This window comes from Patagioenas fasciata, chromosome 12 (assembly GCF_037038585.1).
Source record: "Patagioenas fasciata isolate bPatFas1 chromosome 12, bPatFas1.hap1, whole genome shotgun sequence".
Classification (NCBI taxonomy): domain Eukaryota; kingdom Metazoa; phylum Chordata; class Aves; order Columbiformes; family Columbidae; genus Patagioenas; species Patagioenas fasciata.
This window is the reverse complement of record NC_092531.1, coordinates 20,170,993-20,192,621: the sequence shown is the minus strand read 5'-3', so window position 1 is coordinate 20,192,621 and position 21,629 is coordinate 20,170,993. Positions and strand designations below refer to the sequence as shown.

Below are 21,629 nucleotides of genomic sequence, written 5' to 3'. Positions count from 1 at the left end.
GCTCTTTCATACTCTGGAGAAAATAAATGTTGTCTTTCATGTTGTTGTTTAACAGATGCGTTCAGGATGCCACCACACCCACTTCTTGCACAAATCCCTGTTGTCTTCCTGAGCAGCTCATTAAAGTCAATAACAGGCCCCAGGTCAATTTGCAGGCTTTTCAAGAGTAGCCGTGCTTGTAACTGGGGAAACAGCAGCACTTTGAGAGTTAAACTGCAATGACCTGCAACAACACAGATCAAAAAACACAGGAATTTGATACAAGTTCAACATCTTCAGTGTACTTTGTTATTTACCATACACAGCCCCTGCCAGCTGTAGCTGATCTTCTATTTCGATCTGGGAAGAGAAGAAGGGACTGTATTTTGTATTTATTGGGATTTTTGGTTCAATATATCCCCCACCATCCACCTCCTCTTATGCCCACACCACATAAAATCAGCCATGCAGGCAACAATTTGTAAGAGCCGTCGCTGGAAAGCAGTGACAGTTACTTTGGTAGGAAATATTAAGAGATTTCCTTTACTAGGTCAGAAGGAGAAACCCTTAAATAGTGCCTCCCTGGGTGCTCTGAAGGTTCAGCACACTTTGGACCTGGATATTTCTTTACAGTGATTATCTGGGGAGACACATTTAATAGAACTGTTATTTTTTCACTTGAATTTGAACACTCATGACTAAGTATAGAGAGGGGGGCCCTGGAGAAATGGGGTTGTTGAAGAAAATAAGGAACACCTCTTCCCTGCCTCTGTGTATCCACAAGGTATCTAAAATGTGTGTATCCAAAAAAACTTTCAGCATTTCTTCATTTTTTCTTCTGGTAGCTGAGATGTTACGCATTCCCCAGGGGAGGAAGAGCTGCTGGTGGGGATCAGAGCCAGTACTGTTGCCAGTGCTGCTCCAGCTGAAAAATGTTATTGTTTCTGAAAAAACCCTTTTTCCCCTGTTCATCCCGTAAAGGAAGGCACTGATGCAGCATGAACTCCAGGCACTCTCCTATTTGATCCCGAGCTCTCTGCACCTCCTTGCAGGCAATGGGACCCCATGGGAGTTTCCCGACCTTGCCATTCCACATGTACCGAAATTTTGCTGAGCTGAGTCTGGATATTTCAGAAATTTGCCCGAATTTTAGCAGAGTTTTCTTGACTTCTGTCCTGCTACAGGCTTGGGTTGAAGGTGGGCGAGTGACACGCAAGGACAACACACCGTGAGGTGCCGATTGCGCTCAACCTGTAGAGCTGCGAGCCCGATTCCTGCAGCAGGGGCAGCCTGGCAGGAGCCAGCAGAGCTCTGACTCAGGGGGCAAAGGCCCTGCAGGGTCAGAGGGGAAGGAGGGTGTCACGGGTGCCTCCACGCGAGGCCGAAAGGCACTTCCGGCGGTTATGCAGCTCAGAGCACCCCACAAACCCTCCGGGAAACGCCAAACCGGCCGGCGTGGGGGCTGCAACGCACCCACGCGGGGAGCAGGGCTAGATCGGGGGAAGGCGGGCTTTAGGACCCGGGGAGTTCCGGGCTGCCTTCGTCCCTCCTCCAAGCCGCTTTCCTTTCCTTCTATTGGTCGTTTCTCTCCGCTTTTGCCCGCCCCCTCCCATGCACCGCTCCGCAGGGGGGCGAAGCGGAGAGGCGCGTCACGCTCTCGGCGCTCCCTGATTGGCCGCGACGGCCGCAGCCAGCCCCGCCCCCGAGTCCCACGCGAGGCCGGTTCCACCCGCCGGTAACAGTGTATCCAGGGAGCGCGTCGCTGCGCTCCACGCGTGGGCCGGGAGCCGCCCCGCACCGGCCCCTCTCCGCACGGAGCCGCCCGCCTGATCGACCTCCCTCGCTCCTCGCTCCCCGCCGGGCGCCCCCCGGGGCTGGGGGGGCTTCGGGGTTCCCGGAGGTTTCGGCTCGGCCGGACGCGGAGAGAGACGGTGAGTTCTCTAAGCTTTGGGTTCAAGGCGCAGCTTGCAAATGCCCCGCTTAGGAAGGCTGGGTTTGCTTCTGCAGGGATTCAGAGCCGGGGAAGGGCAGGGACCTGCCGGCCCGGCGGTAGATCATCCTCCGGCACCCAGCCCGCCTCCCAGGGCACTGGCCCCGGGGCTTGCCTGGGGTTTCAGAGCATCGTGTTTCGTAAGCAAGTTTCACAGGCGTGGAAAGCTGGTGGGGAAATGTTCAGGGAGGTGAAGAGCTTTTCTCTTCTAAAGAAACAAACAAACAAAAAAAGGTAGAAAGAAAAAAAGCTGCTATTCATTTTTTTAAATATGAAAGTAAAGTGGCATTGGATTTTATTTTTTCTTCCCCCTTCTTGTACGTACAGATCTCAAAACTGTTCTTTAATGGCCATTACTTCTATAGCCTTTCTGATGAAATCAGTGCAAGTAACCCTGCCTAGAGAATCATGCAGGTTTGTATGAATGACTGAGCTGAGCTGTCAGAGGAGAAAAAAATAGTTCTCTGCCTCTCTGCTATCCTGAGAGGCCCCTTTGCATTTAAAAAGGTTACAGGAGGGTTTGTTAGTTGTCTTTTTTTTTCTTTACTTTTTTAATCTACTCACTTGCACTTAGAGGGTTCGGGGTGGGGGACTTAACCTAGCCCAATATGTGCTTGGAAAATCTGTCCTCAGCCTTTCATAAGCACACCTAAGTGTTTCATACTGTTTATACAGAGAGCCCCAGCTCCAAAACTGGTTTCTGCATTCCTGGCAGTCTCTGTGTGTCATCTTCGCTTGTGATCTGCTGGAGTCACTTCCCTGGACAGGGAGCCATGGGGCATAGCTTTTGTAGTCTTCCTCCAAATGTACTTTTGGACAGATCCAGAGCCCCAGCAAAAAAATCCAAACAACTCTTTAACCTTTATACTTTAACAATTCGCTTGTCTTCTCTTTGCTTCCAGTATCTTGTGGCGCTTGTTTTTACTGAACTTACTTAACTTAAAAGCAACTCGGGATGTTTGTAGCACACACCCCGTGTTTCTGGTGGTGACCAGCTGCTGCTGTTAACTCAGCTGTGTTATTGATTGCGGATCTGGTCATATTTTATCTTCAAGAGTAGGTGTAAACTAGGTCTGAACTCTCATGTAGTTTGTGTTCTTTGCTCATCTCTCAAAGGGTCAGACTCTTTAGTGAGATGCGACCCTTTCTGGGGCCTATCTGTTTTCCTTGTCCTGTTTGCTGCTTCAGATCAAATCTTATCTGAAAACACATTTTGTCTCTTTTTGTGTCTTTAACCCCAACCATCTGCTCTGGTTTATCTCTGTGATAAGGCTCTGTATAGTCAGTGAAGCACTTGGGGGGGATGTATAGGGAGTTTGCAGTAGGAAGGTGTGGGGTGAGCACAAGATTCTCAGGACTAAAACCAGAGTGAAATGTGCTGCAGAAGCAAATTAGTTGCATCGTAAAGTGGACACAAGAGAGTGTAAGCAGCTTCAGTGCCAGGGAACGTGAACAAAAAAAAAAAAAGGATAGGAAGTTTATTTTCTCAAGTATTTGGGGATTATTATTCCAAGTCCTTCTGCCTCAGCATGTATGGGAATCATGTTTGGGGTAGGTTCAGGTAACTCAGTAACTCGCGCAGTGAGTATGGTGTTTTGGATGTGGTTTTTGGAGAGGAGATAAGGCCAGTTGAAAATCCTTTGACTGAAGGAACTAGGCAACTGAAACTTGCGAAGGCTTGGGAACAGACTACAAGATGCTGCATGACACGTACCCAAAATGTGTGAAAATGAGCATGTGTCTGATACACAATATGGTCCCTCCAGTGCTGGAGCGAGTGCTGGACATGGCCCAGGATGGGGACAAGGAGTGTGTGCGTATCTATGTGTACGTATGTGTGAATTATGACACCATTTTTGTCCCTACAGTGGTAACCAACCGCTCCCCAAAGCCTGCAGGAGTTCAGGTCCTGCCCCTTGCAGCTGGAGGAGGTTTTAGGCAATGTTTGCGGGGTGGGTGAGTGGAACAGGAAGGGCAGGATGTGGCCATCTGTGGAGGTGGGAGAGGATGGGCAGCATTGCAAAAGAGGGTGCTGAGCAGGGCCTTGGCCCTGGGCAGGAGGAGGTGGAGCAGGACGGGCAGAGCTGGCCCTGGGTATCTGTGGCAGTGATGCTCAGGGACTGTGGAAAAGGGGCAGGTCTCAAGTAGCAGTGTCAGCACTTGAGCTGAGGAGTAGATTTACTCACATCTTTTATAGACTCTGATTGAATTGCAGCAAATATAGCTGGCATTGCTTAAAACAGTGGCTGCAGGAACGCCAGCTAGGAAGCATTTAACTGTAACAAGCCGCCCCAAGCCCCCTTGACCTCACCTTTAACGACCATCACATCGGTCTGTCTCTGCTTATCAACTTTATATCCCCACAGTGGCTATTAGAATAATTCCAGCCAGTGCAGGCTGCTCTGTCTTCCCCCCATCACTTGAGCCTGAGAACATTGCATGTCCCGTAACCACTGTCTGCTTGCTGACCATTAGACTTTGCAGAGACTACCAGTTTTATATGATGGCCTGTCAGATTGTGGTGATGCAAATTTATTACTGTAGCACACAGGCAATTGCTCTGGTTTGCTCGTGATGCATGCAAAGATGCCCAGGACAGCCTATACTGTTATCAAGCTGAACAATGAGCAGTACCCTGTTGTGCATCCCCAGACCCTTTATTATCCATCAGTGCTGTACAAGCCAGCTGGGAACGGCCGTTCTCTGTGCCCATCAACATCAGGGGCTAATCCATGCAGGAGGCACAAGCGCCTCCCATCACCAGGGTTCTGAACTCTGGTCAGAATTTTTAATGAGCTTCTGCAAATTGAACCTGGCAATTGCACCAGGATCTCCTGCCTGGCAGGGGAATGGGGAAGACAAAACAAAAGGCCAGGTTAACTGGCCAGACAAAAAATTGAAATCCTGTCCTGACAGCTTGCAGACAGACCTGTTTGGTGTGAGTGTTTGTAGCAGGGCTTTCTGGTTCGCCTGACCATCGGAGCAGTCAGCTCTGCCAACCTCAGAGTTGGGAGCTGGGCACAGTGCACAAAGAGTGGGAGGATCTGAATGTGCTTTCTGGAGTCAGCAACTGCAGTGGTTATTCTGGCATTAATTTGATGTATACCGCATCTCAGCGTCTAAACTCTCCCTGGGAAGTGGCATGTGGTTCCACTCCTCATATTTGAAGTACCAAAGGCCTTTTGCCTTTGGAGCACATTAGCAAGTTGGCTTGCTTGAAAAGGACTTTATTCTGCCCAGATGGGGCTGGGGTAGATACCGTGATGAAGTAGATTGTTTCCATTCTGGAGGCTTTTTGAGTATAATTTGGGAGATGGGACTGCAAACTCGTTCGCCTTCTCTGCAGCCCCGCATTCATTTTGCAAAGCGACTGTGATTGATTTGGCAGAATGGGATTTATTCACTGGTGGAGCTAGAGGGCAGGCGGGGAGGACAAAACCCCACAGCAGCCTCTGAAATGAATCACGGGCTCTGAAAAGATCCGCTGGGGTTAAGGCGTAGCAATGAAAAGCTATTGTCTGGAGCCTGAACTGTGGCTAAAAGCGTTATTTATCCCGATTTGGATAGTGGTTGTAGGAAGGTGTGGTATTCCCAGGAACTGCAAAGCCAATGTGCTTAGTGGTGAGCATGAACTGTGTTTGATTGCCTCATAGGTAGCTCAAGAAGCTTTATGGAATATCTCAGTTGCAGAGTAACAAGTCCAATACCTGATTTGCAAATAAAACCGCCTGTATTGCATGCAAAGCTTATTTCCTATAGATATTTTTATTTTGGTTGGAAAATGGTCACTTTGGCTCAGATTAGTTTGTGTCTTATAGATTTGAGGCACTACTGCCCCTTTTCCCAGTGCTTTTGCAAGATAGAACAAGAACCTCACTAATTGGTACAGCTTGGCAATGCTGCTTTTGTTTTCTATGCTATAATAAGTGGCATTCAGTAGATTCTTGTGGTGGCTTTGGGCTCAGCGTGGAGCACAGGTTTAAAGGGAGGAGTGGTGGGTACTAGTGAGAATGGGATATGAAGCAGTGATGGACAGACTGAATTTCTGAGTTCAGCTTTGCTTTAGTAAGCATGTTGACGTTCAGATACATGCCCGGACCTTCTCCAGACAATCTGATCTCCTGGAGCCTACAGAATTGGGCTTGGAAAATCTCCCAGTTTCTGTCTGAGCCAACAGAAGGAGCCTTTCACATGGTCTCTCTGTTTTCCGTCTAGGATGTACAGGCTAGACTAGAAAGTGAGAAAATGAGAAGAAATGATAAGGATGCCTTCCATTATCAACGGATGGGGCAGGATCAGAAACTCTGCACTGGGGGGCTTGGGGCTAGCTGTCTTTCCTTTGCTTGCCCAATTGCAAATATGATGAAACAAGGAGAGTTTGTCAGGAAGGCCAAATCCAGCTCTGTTACGGAGATACCCTCTGATTCACGGCAGAGTTACGTTGCCCGAATTCCAGTGTACAAAATCACAGTTGCATCTTTGCTGCGTTAGTCATTCTGAAGACGACAAGAATTTGGCTGACACGGGCAAACCACTAAATTCACCAGAGTTGCTGGAGATGAACCCGATTTGTTAGAGAGCAAAGTCTGCATGCAGGCACACAGGAGTGTGGGCAGAGCCCAGACGATGCGGCGAATGAAGGTCCTTTGCTGCCCACCTGGCAGCAGCCCAAGCTCCACACTCAGCAAGTGCAGTGCGGCACTGAATGCCAGGTGCTATTTTAATTCCTTTCATCTCGAGCACTCTTTGCAGAAGAGTCTTATTAGTATCGAGTATCTCAAGCAGCTCTGGGCTGTATACCTGATAGTCCACTGTGTTACGCAAGGACGTGAACATCATCTGCAAACATCTTTACATTTGTTCCTTCCCCTTTCTTGTTTTCTGTCTCTTTCCCCCACCATCTTTTCCTGTTTTTTGTTGATTTTTTTTGTTCTGCTTTTGAAGCTCGGGCTGTGTCTGTGAGTACGTGAATGCCTGCATGTAGTAGTTCCCCCTTCTCAAACCTTTTGATGGTCTCTAATGCTGGGAAGTTGCAACTAAAACACAGTTGTATCCGGTGCGTGTGTTTGACAGTGAGTTGCCACACTGCGTTTTCTCCTAAGCAGCTTTGCAAGGAGCTTTAGAAGTCTTTAGATTTCTAGTTTGCTACTCTGTACAGTGGTAGAAGGGGGAAAATTGGCTGGTTTATGGCAGTAATTTTGTCCTGGGATGGCATTGCTGGCCTAAGCACCTGGTTGTGGCGTCCATGGAGGTGTTGGATATTCAGGACAAGTGAGCCCACATGTCACTAATAGGTAGAGAATTTATCCCACCACTTCCAGGGAGAAGTTGAACTTTGCCTGAATTCAAGACAGTATTTCACCCCAAAGGGTTGATATTGTAAAATTTGAGAGAAATAAAGATGAATATTACGCCTGCCTTCCTGCGAAAGCAGCCATCACTGGCTGCTCGAGGTGGTTCTGCTCTGGTTTGGAAGGAGTGGCTGTAGGTTGTGGTGTGGTCCATATGTGGAGGGCCCATATGGCTGACTGCTTAGGCATGAATCTCTGCTGCAGCATGAACAGCTTCTTCCAGGTCTTCTGAGCTGAGACAGTGGGGAACCTTATTGCTCTTTTTATTTACTTATTTACAGCTTTAAATAATTCATGGTTGAGCGGGGCAAAAAGAAAGATGTTCTGCTTGCTGCTTCTCTGGAAGTCTGATTGGCAAACAGAAAGCACAAGCTTCGGTTCATGGGATTTGGGCTCTTTGTTGCTGTTTAGCCAACCTTTACACTCTTGGAGAACACTTATAAATCCTGTAGTTTTGCCCTTCTAAGCAGAAATGATTCTTGATCCCCCTGAAGTCCCACGGGGGAACATCTTATTCACTCTCAAATATTGTTCTCTTGAAAGGAAGGTGCTTCTCAGCTGGTGATTCCCTGCAGATAATGAATGAAATTGGAGATTTGTGGACAACCTGCTGGTTTAAGATGAAGAGGGGAACCCCAGGCCCAGCTAAATATAGTCCATGTATCAGTAGTCTTTCTGAGCTGTCCTCTATAATGCATTTATTTTGTGACTGGAGGCTGATATAGCTTTGAAGTATCCAATATTCTACAAGCTCCTTGAGTTTTTCAAGAGGTAATAGAGCATTTCCTGAGGTTCTACTAAGTGATCCATAACAGCTCCCTGTAGGAGGACTCTGATATGGTGACCCACCAGCCTGGGAGGAACAGCCTTCTGCTGAGACACGGTTTGTAGGGAGCAAGCGGTGCTCAGGCTGGGTAACTGTGGCTGTTGTTTGGGTTTGGAGTTTGGCCAGCTCTGTGGTTTTGGTTCATCAGAGAGACTGCTGGGGTATTTTCTTCATCAGCTGAGATATGAGGGGTCTCTTCTTTCTGAGCCAGTTCCTACCCTACTTCTGCTGTCTGCCCTGTGTGCATGAGTGGAAGGATTTCCAAAGTGCCGTTATCTTCCTCTGCCGGGAAAGTCCTGTTTTTCCTATATCTGCTGTACAAAGGCTACAGACAGCCAGGGGAATACTATAGCCAGCAGCCAGCAGTGGATAGCTGTCAGAAAGCTGATGCCCTTCTGCCCTCATCCATATGGAATAAGGGTTATCGTCTGCCTCTGCATGCGGCAAGACCTTTCTGAAAGGCTGTGCGGCAGATATTTATTTTTTCAATAGCTGCCTGTTGAAGGAAAAAAATGAATGCAGTGTGGAGGAATCCCAGACCCAGTTTGTTCAGGTCATGCCTTCTGCTATTCGCGTTGACAGGTCTGTTCTGGTGATAGCTTCCTGCGTGATGGAGAATGCAGCTGTGAGCTCTGATAACCCCCTCAGCTCTTGCAGAGCAGGTGGGAGCTTGGAAGAAGCCACTGACAGGTTTCTTTGTGTAAAATATTCCTCATTCTGAGCAGTCCTGTTTTTTCTCTTTAGCTCGGTAGCTGGATAAGGGAAATGAGGAATGTAGTGGGGGACGAATTCTGCGCTGCATGCATCTGCTGCTGAGAAGTGCCTAAGAGCTCAGGTCCAGCCTGTTCATCGGTGCTGTTAAACTTTGTTTAAATTGAAGCACAGGTTTGTGCACCTCATGAAAAAATGTAGACAGTCCTTTTAGTTACAGGCTTCTGAGATTCATAAGGCTTCTGGATTTTGGGACAAACCCATCAGATGAAATAGCTGTTGCTGGCAGTTTCTGTTCATCTGATATGGGTGGAATGATGCCAAGTTCTCTGGTAGACCAAGAGGCGCACCGAGGTGTGAATGTGAGGAGAAGAATTAGAGCCTGCCACTTTTCAGCTTGTGCCCAGCTATGGTAGCATTCAAGAAGTCATCAAAACAAGCTGTTTTGGAAGCTGCTGAAAACCACACGCAAGCCTTGCTGGTGAGATGGCTGCAGACCAGAGTTCAGAGGCTGCTTTAGTTTCAAGTTCCTGGTCTGGGTAGCCCGGGTGATCTGTGACCAGTGATGTCCAGTGTCATAACCTGGCTCCAGGAGAGGCCAACTCAAGGGGCTGTGGCCTCATCAGCTTTCAGGCTTGCAGCTGTACTAGGGACCAGCTGATGCCCGTAGTGGGACAAGGTGATATGGAGAGCAGCCCTAATGGGGACTGGAACCTGTTGACTTATTCCCTGGATGCTCTTCAATGTTGGGTAGAAATATTATTTGGTTACCCAGTGCCTTGGGCAAGATGTTTGATGTTGGAAGCCTGAGATACTTTATATGTGTGTATGTGTGTATATATGAAGTGGCTCTGCAGCTTTTATATAGACATTTTTCATTTCTAAATGACCTGCCCTTCCATTCCGTGTAGTGGCTTTTCTAATCTTAGTGTCAGAAAAAATGATGCTACCTTCCTGCAATCTTTTTGTTTGTTTCTGTAGCTGTCCTGTATAAATTGCTTAATTTTTTCTCATAAGCAAATCAAAGGTTAACATGGAATAGCTGACCTGAGCTGCAAGCAAAGCAAGCAGTAGTGTCAGAGTGGTTTCTGAGGTTGTAGGAGTAGGAACCTAAATCAATAGCTTTTAGCACACTCATGAATGTTTCATTTGTATTCCTCACTTTGGCATTATAGAGCTTTGGCACTGGAATCCATATAACCTCTTAAATTAGTGTTGTCCCTGCGCTGTGTGTAGATGTTGGAAAGCATTTTTCTCTCAGATGCGCTTCAAAGTGCTGCTCTACAATGGCATTTTCCTTCCTGTTTTGGAGCCTTGATTACACGCAGCCTCCAATCTCAAGTGGAATGAGCTTGGTGGCCTCAGCCCCAAGCTGCAGGGATTTTGGTGATGACCATGCACGTATCTAACCCCAATACTGCAACAGTGCTGCTGCCTGGCTCAGAGCTGCTTGGGCAAGCTATTGTTTCTGGACAGAGAAGCCTGGAGGGACCTTTTCCCTGGACTGCGATACAGCCATGAGGAATGAGTGAGGGGCCTCAGGAGGACCAACCTCAATAATGAAAGGCAGGGGTACAGAAGGAAGGACATACCTACAACTATTTGTCAAATTGAGACTCTTATGGAGGCGCTGGAGAAGCAAGAGGTAGGAAGCATGTGATCAGAGCGTGAGTTGGGCAGCTTATCTGCCTGTCCACCTCTGCTCGGGGTCATCCACCCATGGAGCACGGGAGGCTTGTGCAGGTCCAGGTCCCCTCCAGGTCAAGGCTGTGACTTGCCAGCAGCCTGGCAGAGCCGCATCCCCTCTCTCGGTGTTTTGTGGTTTCCACTGGGACCCCAAGTGCTGGGCTGGGGTGAGAGCAGTGAGCTCAGTTTAGCTGGGCAGGACAGGGCTGATCTGTAGACCTTGTGCTTGCAGGGGAGAGAACATCCTTGAGACACTTGGGGCTGCAAAGAACAAGTTAAAAAAAACAACCAAACAACAACAAAAAAAAAAAAACAACCAAAACCCCTCCCCAACTGTATTTGTGTGGCTAATTACTGATTTCTAAGCAATTAGGTGGCTGGAGTGGGATGCCGTGGGATTTCATTTTTCAAACCTCAGGGCAGTTGTGCTACCAGCTTCAGGGTTGACTTTCTGCTGTAAGAGAGGACTCTATGAATATCTGTCTATCTGCTTTAGTTACATGGGGGACAAAACAGAGCTGGTTAAAATATTTTGGAGCAAGTGACTTGCATTTTATTAAGTACTATTAATTTGATTAGTCTAAAGCCTTTTTCTTCCACAGCAAGGATGGGTATCAGGTAGCACTGAAATGAAATAGTATCTAATAAAAGCCTTGTGTTTGCTTCTGCCTGTCTGTTAAAAAGCATGATTTAGCTGTCTCTTTTGTCTTGTTCTATGATGAGAATCAGTCCTACAAAATGTTTAAGTCACATGAAGTGTCTGGTAAGTTTTATCAACAAAAACTACAATGAAAGGGTTTGGTGAAATTTGTTTAAAACTTTTGGCTTGTGCTGGTAGCTAAATATTCCATAAATAAAACCAGCAGCAATTGCCTTTCCTAAACCTACAATAATCTTCATGAAAATCAGAAGCCAAACTTGATTTCTGCTGAGCCAAGAACAGACCAGTGCCCTTTCTCCTGGATAGGCTGCTCTTAGTGCTGTTTTCTAAGGAAAAATAACTTCTCTGAGGTTTGCCAACACCCTCGAGGGGCTGTTGAGACAATTTACCGTCACGTTTGGGTTTTGATTGCTTCATCTGTTGCTCTGTTGCTGAAACCAAAGTGCAGAATTTCCCCCTTCACCTCCCTCTGCCTTCCAACCCCGCTAAGCCCGATTTAGGTTTTGGGAGGATGTGAGGGTGCAGGAGACACGGGCTCTGCAAGCCGGGGTGAGGGAGCACCCGCAGAGCAGGAGCACTGGGGTGGCACCTGCTGTTTCACATTTGAGGTTCATTCGGGTGGACCAGAGTTGGATAGTATATATCCCTTATGTAAGGACAAGAGAATAATGTTTTTTCTGTTTTGTTTTTGTTTTTTCTCTGCAGACAAGAGGTCCGTCATCATGTCGGTCAGCGTCCACGAGAACCGTAAATCCCGGACTAGTACCGGCTCCATGAACATCTTGCTTTTTCACAAAGCTTCCCACCCAGACTGTGTCCTGTCCCATCTGAACACCCTGCGGAAGCACCGCATGTTCACTGATGTCACCCTTTGGGCAGGGAACAGGTCATTCCCGTGTCATCGGGCAGTGCTGGCCGCCTCCAGCAGATACTTTGAAGCCATGTTTAGCAATGGCCTCCGGGAGAGCCTGGATGATGAGGTGAACTTCCATGACAGCCTCCACCCAGAAGTGCTGGAGCTGTTGTTGGACTTTGCTTATTCCTCTCGCATCATCATCAACGAGGAGAACGCGGAGTCCCTCCTGGAGGCTGGAGACATGCTACAGTTCCATGATGTCCGAGATGCGGCAGCTGAATTCTTGGAGAAGAACCTCTACCCTTCCAACTGCCTGGGCATGATGCTGCTCTCGGATGCTCATCAATGCCGGCGGCTCTATGAGCTCTCCTGGAGGATGTGCTTGGTCAACTTTGAGACTGTTCACAAGAGTGAAGACTTCAACAACCTTTCCAAGGACACTCTGCTGGACCTCATCTCCAGTGATGAGCTGGAAATTGAGGATGAAGAAAAGGTCTTTAAGGCTGTCATCCAGTGGGTGAAATACGATCTAGATGAGCGGAAGGCGTATCTCCCAGAACTTCTGAGGAATGTTCGTCTGGCCTTGCTTCCCTCTGAATGTCTCAAGGAAGCCTTGGCTTGTGAGGACTTGATCATGGTGGATGAAAGGAACAAGCTTGTCTTGGATGAAGCTATTCAGTGCAAGAAGAAGATCCTCCAGAATGATGGGGTGGTCACCAGTCCCTGTGCCAGGCCTCGCAAAGCTGGGCACACCTTGCTGATCCTGGGAGGACAGACCTTCATGTGTGATAAGATCTACCAAGTGGATCACAAAGCAAAGGAAATTATCCCCAAAGCAGACCTGCCGAGTCCACGGAAGGAGTTTAGTGCCTGTGCCATCGGCTGCAAAGTATATATCACTGGAGGCAGGGGCTCAGAGAATGGGGTTTCAAAAGATGTGTGGGTGTATGACACTGTTCATGAGGAATGGTCAAAAGCCGCCCCAATGTTGATAGCTCGGTTTGGACATGGCTCAGCTGAACTGGAAAACTGCCTGTACGTGGTTGGTGGACACACTGCAGTAGCTGGAGTCTTTCCTGCATCTCCTTCTGTTTCCTTGAAGCAAGTAGAGAAGTACGATCCCGTAGCCAACAAATGGACCATGGTGGCTCCTTTGAGAGATGGAGTGAGCAACGCTGCGGTGGTGAGCGCCAGGCTCAAGCTTTTTGTCTTTGGTGGGACCAGCATTCACCGAGACATGGTGTCCAAAGTCCAGTGCTACGAGCCAGCTGCAAATCGATGGATGATCAAAGCCGAATGCCCACAGCCGTGGCGCTACACGGCAGCTGCTGTCCTGGGCAGCCAGATTTTCATCATGGGGGGAGACACAGAATTCACAGCAGCATCTGCCTATCGTTTTGACTGCGAAACGGACCAGTGGACACGCATTGGAGACATGACAGCCAAGCGCATGTCATGCCACGCTTTGGCCTCGGGGAATAAACTCTATGTGGTGGGGGGTTATTTTGGGACTCAGAGGTGCAAAACGCTGGACTGCTATGACCCTACATCAGACACGTGGAACTGTATCACCACGGTGCCTTACTCACTCATCCCCACAGCGTTTGTCAGCACCTGGAAGCACTTGCCATCATGATGAGGGTCAGGGATTGGGGGCTTGTATCCAGGAGGTCAATAAGGTAAGAGTCTCTACCTTTTAAACTGAAACTTGCTTTCTCTCCTCAATTGCATCTCCATGCACCACACTGATGCCACAGGTTGCAGGTTGCTCACACGTTGTGAGAAGGGAGCATTTAAAGGTGGGATGCAAGACCAGAGAAGGGTAGTCAGCTCTACCATGTTGGAAGTCATAGCTAGCTCCCAAGTTTCTCTGTTTTCTGGATGGTCCCCTCAGTATCTGAAGAGAAATCTCCACGGCTATCGCCATAGAAAACATCCTGTCCCCATGCACTTGAAGGAGCAGTGGTTTCTAAAAGCATTTGCATGTGAGTCCTGGGAGATCCTTGGGCAACAAGTGCTTTGGAAAAAGTCTCAGGAGTTCAATATTTTTGCTGGGTATCAAGGCGATTGATTCGGAGCTGATGAATATGTAGGCAAGTGACCTTTGGGATGCCAGCAAATCCTGGATCTCTTTTCATGCTCTCTATTTACATTTCAGTGGGTAGCAGGAGCAGAAGCTTAGAAGCCACAGTGCATTTGATGGTCGTGGTGTTTATTTAACATCCAAACTGTTGCTTATTAAATCAGAACTTCTGAGACGTCTGAGGCGGGGGGAAGGGGTTTTGTAACCAGAAGAAGAATGTGTTTATCGGCATTTTGGGGTGTGAGAGAATAAGAAAGTTGGTGGAGACTCATGACGTCCTGTTTCATTCTGGTGCCCTTGTGTATTCAGGGCAGTTGCTATTGCAATGCCACTCAGACAGGGCTGTTGGTTCCTCCTGTCTCCCTCCCAAAGGGATGTTTGGTTGCCATTCTGGTTATCAGTTTCATGCCGTAGAACTTTGCACGTCTTCACCAATCTGTGCTGAGATGCAGCTGGCCAGCCAAAGGCCAAAAACTCTTCTCACCTTGCAGGGTGAAAGCAGATATTGATACAGGCTGCACCTGGGTAGCATCATCTTCCCAGGAAGCCTGTAACATCTCTTGTAGCTCAGTCTGTGGGTTTCACAGGGCCCACAACACACACAGCCCTTCTTTGCTGGTTGGAGACTCCCTCCCAATTAGCTGAAGGAGCTGGGAAATCCTCATGTGTGGGGGCAGGATTGCCAACATTCATTACAGTTTTCTTTGGAAGCTGGAGACTGTGGGGAGGGAAATTCTTCCCTACACTCATCAAAATCCACTTCACTTAATACAGGGAGGAAAGAATGCTGCCCAAACCCTCTAACACCCTCTTGCTTCCCTGCTTCCCCCTCGGCGTGGTTGGTGCGCCTGGGAATCGCCCAACGGGGGAAATTACTGATCATCTCTTTTGATGGCAGCTGGGAAGGGAGGAGGAGCTCCTGGCACCTCTGCCAGGCATTTGCCCAACGTGACCATCTTGCTTTTCTCAGGTGGGGAAAAAAAAAAGCACCCAGAGCATTATGCTGGTCTTTGATTGGCGAAACACCGGGTTTTAACATGGGTTGGACCACAGTGAGTGCAGGGCAAGAGCAGAAAGGGTTAAAACAAGATCTCTCAGAGCTTTCTCAGCACTGGAAGATAATGGCCTTTCCAAAATCTCCTCCTCAGGCGTTGCCTAGCATCTGTCAGAGTGGCTCAGTAATCTAATTAACTGCCACTCAGCTATTAAATATTGCAGCACAGAGTGTGAGGACTCCATCATTTTCAGCTCGGGTCAATGGGGCCTCCCTTTAAGAGCCATCCTAGAGCTGAAAATTAATTTTCTCTGGTAGCAGATGCATCTGAATATTAAAGCTCAACACCAGCCACACTGGTGGGAATAGAAATACAGAATATTTAGAGGTGGGAGTTAATTCTTCAGCCACCAAATAAAAAGCAGTCTCTGAAGGCACAGAGAGATTATTTTCCTCCCTTACCTTTTTCCTCTGTACTGTTTGTGAGTTCTTCAGACCTAATAAACGACTTTGGCGGGGTTATATATCTTTTCCCTCTGTAATCTGGAGCCTGGCACAAGGACAAGAAAACTAGGAACTATAATAGGCCAACCTGCAAATGAAACTGGTGAAAAGTCACTGTGTGAGGGTTTTATATGCTTTTTTGGCTTTGCTTCCACTCATTGGTTGAAAGAAGAATTTAAAATATACTTGCATGAGTTCTTGCCAGACAGAATGTCTCTTCATTTTCCTAGAGGTTTTTTGGTTTGTTTCTTTTTTTTAAAGAAAAAAAACTAAGGTATAGTTATGGCCTCAGATACTGTGACAGCTCCTTAAATAAAGCACCAAGACTGGTGGGTGAAGTCCAGACTGTACCATCCACATCCCACGTGCTTGCCTTGGCTGTCTTTGCTGCACCTGTGCCAAAACTGGGCTCAGGAACTGGTGTAACTGGCTATAGCGTTCTGCAACTCCTCCATCATCCTACAGCGGCTCTGGCTGAGGGATCTTCTGGCTTGCAGCTCCCACCGTGTGAGGTCTCTGCCGCAACACCTAGTTTGGTCCCTATGGGATCCTCTTCAAGAAGGGGCACCCAGAAGGCAGGTTGGCCAGCACTTGCATTCGAACCAGCCCTGAAAACCAAATAATGCATCCTTGAAAAGCACTGACTGTAAAACACGCAGCCTGCTTTTCATTTAAGCATAAAACTAATCAGCTGGAAATGTTTTCTGGAGGCCCTGGCCTTCACCCTTCCCAGCTGGGGCCAGAGTGTCTTTCAGCAGAGGTCCCCGTGCCCCTGCCAAGGGTGCTGTGTGACATTAATTTAGTGCTTATTGCCAGCAGTTAATTCCAGGGATCAAGCGTGCTTAGCAATATGAAATGTGAAAGCCCAGTCTCCTCCCACCCGTGGTGGTGGAGCCCGAAGGAGGCAAATCATTACAAAAGGGAAATGAAATACTAGAACTGAACTAATAAAGACTCTGTGTTTATAAACAGAAGCAAAGCCCAGCCCGGAGCTTGGGGGACAATGCAGGGTGCTCTGTTAAGAGTCCTGTGCAGTGACAGACGATGGGGACAACTCTATACATACCAGGAGGTGACTTCAGGTTGTATCAGGAACAGGTTCTCCAAGCTGGCTGTCTCCAAACTAAAAGTGGTTTCTCCAAATGATCTGTCCTATGTGATGCTATAATTTTCACGGAGCAGAGTCACAGATGGGCTTGGAGCAGAGAGAGGAGCCTCCAGCTGGGGCTTGGGATGGTCATGGGGGACTGAGGAGCTACACATTACATGGTCCAGCTGAGGACAGGAAGATGGGCTCAGAGCCCATTTTGTGGCTCCCACAAGAGCCCTTCAGTAGGTTTAGCTCCTGTGAGGTCTGTGGGGTGACACCAGCAGCTGGTGCCTGCTGTTAGATCAGTGCTGAGCAGCCAAGGCTGCGGGTTTTTGAGGCTCTTCTGGCACCTAAAAGTTGATCTTTGGCCCTGAAGCTCCTGCAAGGATTTAGGCAGCAAGCCAGGCACACAACTCTATTCTGATACCACACACTAGGCGTCAGATCTGTTCAGTGGCTTTTCCTGAGTATTTAATTACAGCTTAGATAACAAGCCTTTTGCAAAGACGGTTTTACCACTGCCTGGTCTGGCTTCCCTTCCATGTGAAACTGCACTTGGTCAACTTTTACCTTGCAAGAATCCGCAGGATTTTGTTGCTGTGCGTCATTCCTGGCTCCATCTGCAGAGCCCTGCTTGCAGCCGGACATCATCTTCCCATGCAAAAGCCCTGGGTGCCCGCAAAAAACAGCCTAAAAAAACCCAACAAACCAACCTCAGGATGATCTCCCATCTCCGAAATGCCACAGCTCACCTGTCTGCTGCTGGGTTTGTTGCTTGCAACCTGTTAAAACCTCACTGGTATTGCTGGAACAAAGTCACAGCTGGTTTGTCTCAGTGGCTCCTAGGAAAACCCATCTGCATGCACATAATAGATGCGCATAACAGCGAGGCTGGATAAACAGGGACTACTGTTTTTTGCTGCTGCTGCTCTCTCCAAGTGGCTGGTTGTCTCTGAAGCCAGTTTATCAGGCAGCGTTGGAAGGGAGTGGCTGGCCTGGGGAGGAAAGTCGATGAAAATCAGGCTTTTCCTAACCCTGGGCAGATGGAAACTTGTGCAGTCTGAGCTCGGCCCCAGACTGGATTAATCAGCCCCTTGGAAACGTCAGTTGTACCGATGGTTTTGGAGCAACTGGTGGAAAAAGAGAAAAAGGGTCTTTTTGTTTTTTCTGTTCCACTTCTTGGGCCCTCCTCTCTGCCCTAAAATAAAAGAAAAAATGCTAAAACTCAATAAACTCAGTTTCTTTCAATATTTCATTCCCTTCTCACATCCACAGAGGTTTCCTGGTCGGCTCTTCCTGGCTCCCTGGTGCTCTGAGCCCTCCCCAGCTGAACACCCACTCTCTCCCTTCTCCTGCGAAAGCAAAGCACACCCCAAACAAACCAGCTGCTTTCCACCCCTACCCATCCTTGCAGTCTGGGTGGGGGTTTAGGCCAATAGCTGCCAACGCACAACCCCTTTTCTGGTGTTGCCCTGGGTGCACTCAGCTGAGCATCACAGCTGTTAATGAGCTTTCTCTTTCCCTCCTCAGGTGCCAGAGTCACCTCCACGTCCCCTGTCTCACTGCTGGAGCCAACACAGCCAACAAGTTCCCTCCTGTTCCCTGCCCAGGACTCCGCAAAGCCTTTCACATCCCTTCCAGGCACCAGGAGCAGGAGGCACAACCAGCCCTGCCACCAGCACCATGCTATGGTGGCACAAAGGGCCACCCAGCCCCGCCACCGGCCACTGCACGGGGACAGCAAGGAGCTGGGAGTGTTGGCTGCTGGGCTGGGTACAGGGACACAGGGACAGCTCGTGGGTGCTGGTGACCCGACAGGACTGGGGAGATAGAGGGTGTGCACCCACTAAATCCCTCAGCAAGCATGGCCTGGGGAGCCATTAGGTGCTTTTTCTCACTTGGTTGGGGGGGCTAAGAGATACTAATGTTTTTTTTTTTAAAGGCAATGAACTTACCATTGGGAATGGCTGCTGTTGGGGTGATTTGAAAGTGTTTATAAAGGGAAAAGGGGTTAAGCCTACCTGGCTTTCTCAATCCTCTGGCCGCTCCGGCAATGGCTGTCGAAGCATTAAAGCGTGGGAGCTCGGGACAGCTGCCAACAGTGCCGGGTACCACGGTGAAACAGGGCAGGTGCCTTTTGTTTTGCACTTTGGGCCTTTTAATATTTCTTTCTTGCCCCTTTCCTCACCGCAGCCGGTTGTGATTCGGTCAGAGGCCGGGCAGCTCCCGGCGCACAGCTGCTGGGAAGAACACGGCGGCTCTGTGAGCGTGCCAAGGCACCGGCACCGCTGCCGAGATATTCACCAGATAAAACCCGCTGCGTGCTCAGAGCCGGTCTTCTGAGTTTCCCCACCGAGCAGCGTGTGGGTGAGGGAGTAATTAGCAAATGAGCAGCAGAAACAGAGGTGCAGCGGGGCAGAGCTCGCGCCTTGGGAGGGAGCATCTTGCCTCTAGGAGGGTCTCAGAGGGAAAATGGGTGGACTAGGGGAGCATGGCAGGGCTGGCAGGGTGGGCTGGGGAGGGATCCCTTCCTTCCCGCTGCACCGTGCATCCTGGCTTCACCTTGCAGAGGTGCAAGCATTTTTGGCTGCATGTTGCCCACCAGCGTTTGAGCTTTAGCTGCCCCAGGTTATCCACGCATGCTGGCTGGCAACTGTACTTGGGTTTACCCGTGCAAGAGCTGTCAGTCCGAGTGACTCCTCATTCACGCTATGGAGGAAGGCACATGGATTTTGACTGTTGATCCAGGGATGCAGCTCCTGATTGGGCTCTTCCAGAGCTGGCTACCACTGAAGACTGGTCCTGCACCGCGCCAGCATCCCGTTTCCCTCTGTGGCAGATCTGGCCTTGCAGATACACCGGGCTTTCCTTTCACCCCTGGATTAGGTTAAGCTGAAGCCTAGCCAGCTGAATGATGCAATGCGATGAAAAGCCTTGACATAGCTTCAAACAACAATGGTCTTTTCGGAGCAGTGAGCGCCTGTTGCTGCCAGGAAGAATATACTTTGTGAACAGCCCGTCTGCGATGCTCTGAATGACGTTTATTTACATTTTCTAGTCGTCTTCTTTTTTTTTTCCTTCAGTTGCTTGTGAACTTTAATAAAAATGATGATCTGGGAAACTGTTTGTGTGTTTTTCACAGGAGTCTTCATTCTTAAGCAAGTTGGATTTAAGTCTAATAATAGGGTTGAGGACTAATAACAGGGTTGGCACTCAGTGTGGCAGTTCACAACCAACCTCCTAAGCAACCAGCCCAGCTGTAATTATTATTGCTTCAGCGCTTGGGAAACTGAGGCACGATGTCAAGTGTCTTGTCTGAGGTTAGTGGTAGATTTGAGAATAAAGTCCAGGGCTCCTCATGTCCTGAGGACACCACGTGTCTCCTTCTCCACAGCTGCTCTCACTCGATCGCGCCACAATTTTAGAACTTTCAAGTCTGTAACACTAATATCTGCCAAATAGGTCGAGCAGGCCCAACCCAGTCACAGCCATACTCCTGCAGGGAGAGCCAGTAATTCCTAAGAAAGATGAGAAAAAATTATCCTTCTGTTTTCCTTATTTTCCTTCACTTGGCTGCTGCAGCTCTAAGAAAGGGGCCCATGGACAGGCGAGATGGGCTTTCCAGCTGGGGCTCCTGTTCCCACATCTGCCCCGTGCACACCTCTCCCCATCCCGGAGGAGCAGGGGGCTGGTCCAGCCCTGCTCTGCGATGGCTCTGGGCTCTCCTGCACTACAAGACCAGCAGCTCCAGCTTGGCTCAGGGCTGGGAGCGTCACACGGAGCAGCTGATTGGCACCAGGCAAAATGTGACAACCTTGCAAATTCATATTTACCTCTTCTTACTAGCAGGAGGGCTGGTGGGCTTGGGAAGCAAAGCTTCCTAAGGGTGTTATGCATGGTCTCATTCCCGAGCTGTAAAGGAGATTGAGAACACGTCTCCGTGCCTGCAGGAGCTGGGTGGGCAGCTCTGTTAGCTGACACGGGCTGGGCAGACAGGAGTGCAAGGCTCCATGGGAAAACTCATTAAAGAACCCTTTGGGAAACCAATTTAGGGAAGAAATTACTGTTTGATGGGCGGGAGAGGAAAAAAGAGAGGGGAGTGCGTAAATGCAATCCCTTTCAGTTTTGTTGATTCAGGTTTTATGTGGGACTCTGGGACTTTAAATACCAGCTCCGGAGGCTCTGCGACTCACTTGCTTTGATATGAACCATGCAAAGACCTGCTCTTTTGTATTTTTTTTTCACTGGAGCTTGCCTGAAAGACAATTCAAAAGCAATCAGCAGCTGCTGTGACAGCAGCAACTTGTTGCTATGGAATTAAATGTGATGCAAAATACAAAGGTTTCTTGGTTAGCAGCACCAGAGTAAAAGGGGAGTGGGAGACAGAAATGAATGTAACAGTCAGAATAAAGCTACAGCCACAGCGGGACTTGGTTTTAACTGGAGGTACAGGGGAAGAAATGTAAACATGAATTGTTTTGCTTCCTTAAAAGACATTTTTAGCCATCTCAGCAGGTCAAGCTCAGCTCTGTCTGGGAGTGAGCACTTGGGCAAGAGTCTCGTCTGGTGACATTACAGGGGTTGTACATTCCCAAGCTCTTGGGAAACTTCCCCATATGCTGTTGCCAACCCTTGCTGCAGGTGTTGGGATCTCAGAGCTCTGCCCCATGAGGTAGCCAAGAGCCTGGCATGGAAATCTGCTGGACATGCAAGGTCAAACTCAGGCATGGCAGCAAACTGCTGCTGGCAGATCTAGGCCACCAAAGGTGGGTTTGTCCCACACCGCCACAGCTTGGACAGGACACAGCGTCTTTCTGCCCACCCTTTGCCCTGGTCTGGAGCTTGCCCACAGGCTCTCTCCACCTTGGTTCCCCAGCTCTGTTAACAGGGTGCTCCTG

General features: G+C 48.9%; 1 protein-coding gene across 1 annotated transcript; it reads left to right on the top strand.

Annotated features, from left to right (window-relative positions):
* Window positions 1-1,700: 1,700 nt before the first annotated feature.
* On the top strand, window positions 1,701-19,857 carry KLHL25 (kelch like family member 25). The gene is made up of 3 exons (XM_065847834.2): window positions 1,701-1,910; window positions 11,910-13,739; window positions 18,262-19,857. Exon 2 carries the CDS (start codon window positions 11,927-11,929, stop codon window positions 13,694-13,696), a length of 1,770 nt encoding a protein of 589 aa, XP_065703906.1. The 5' UTR covers window positions 1,701-1,910; window positions 11,910-11,926; the 3' UTR covers window positions 13,697-13,739; window positions 18,262-19,857.
* The last annotated feature ends 1,772 nt before the right edge of the window (window positions 19,858-21,629 follow it).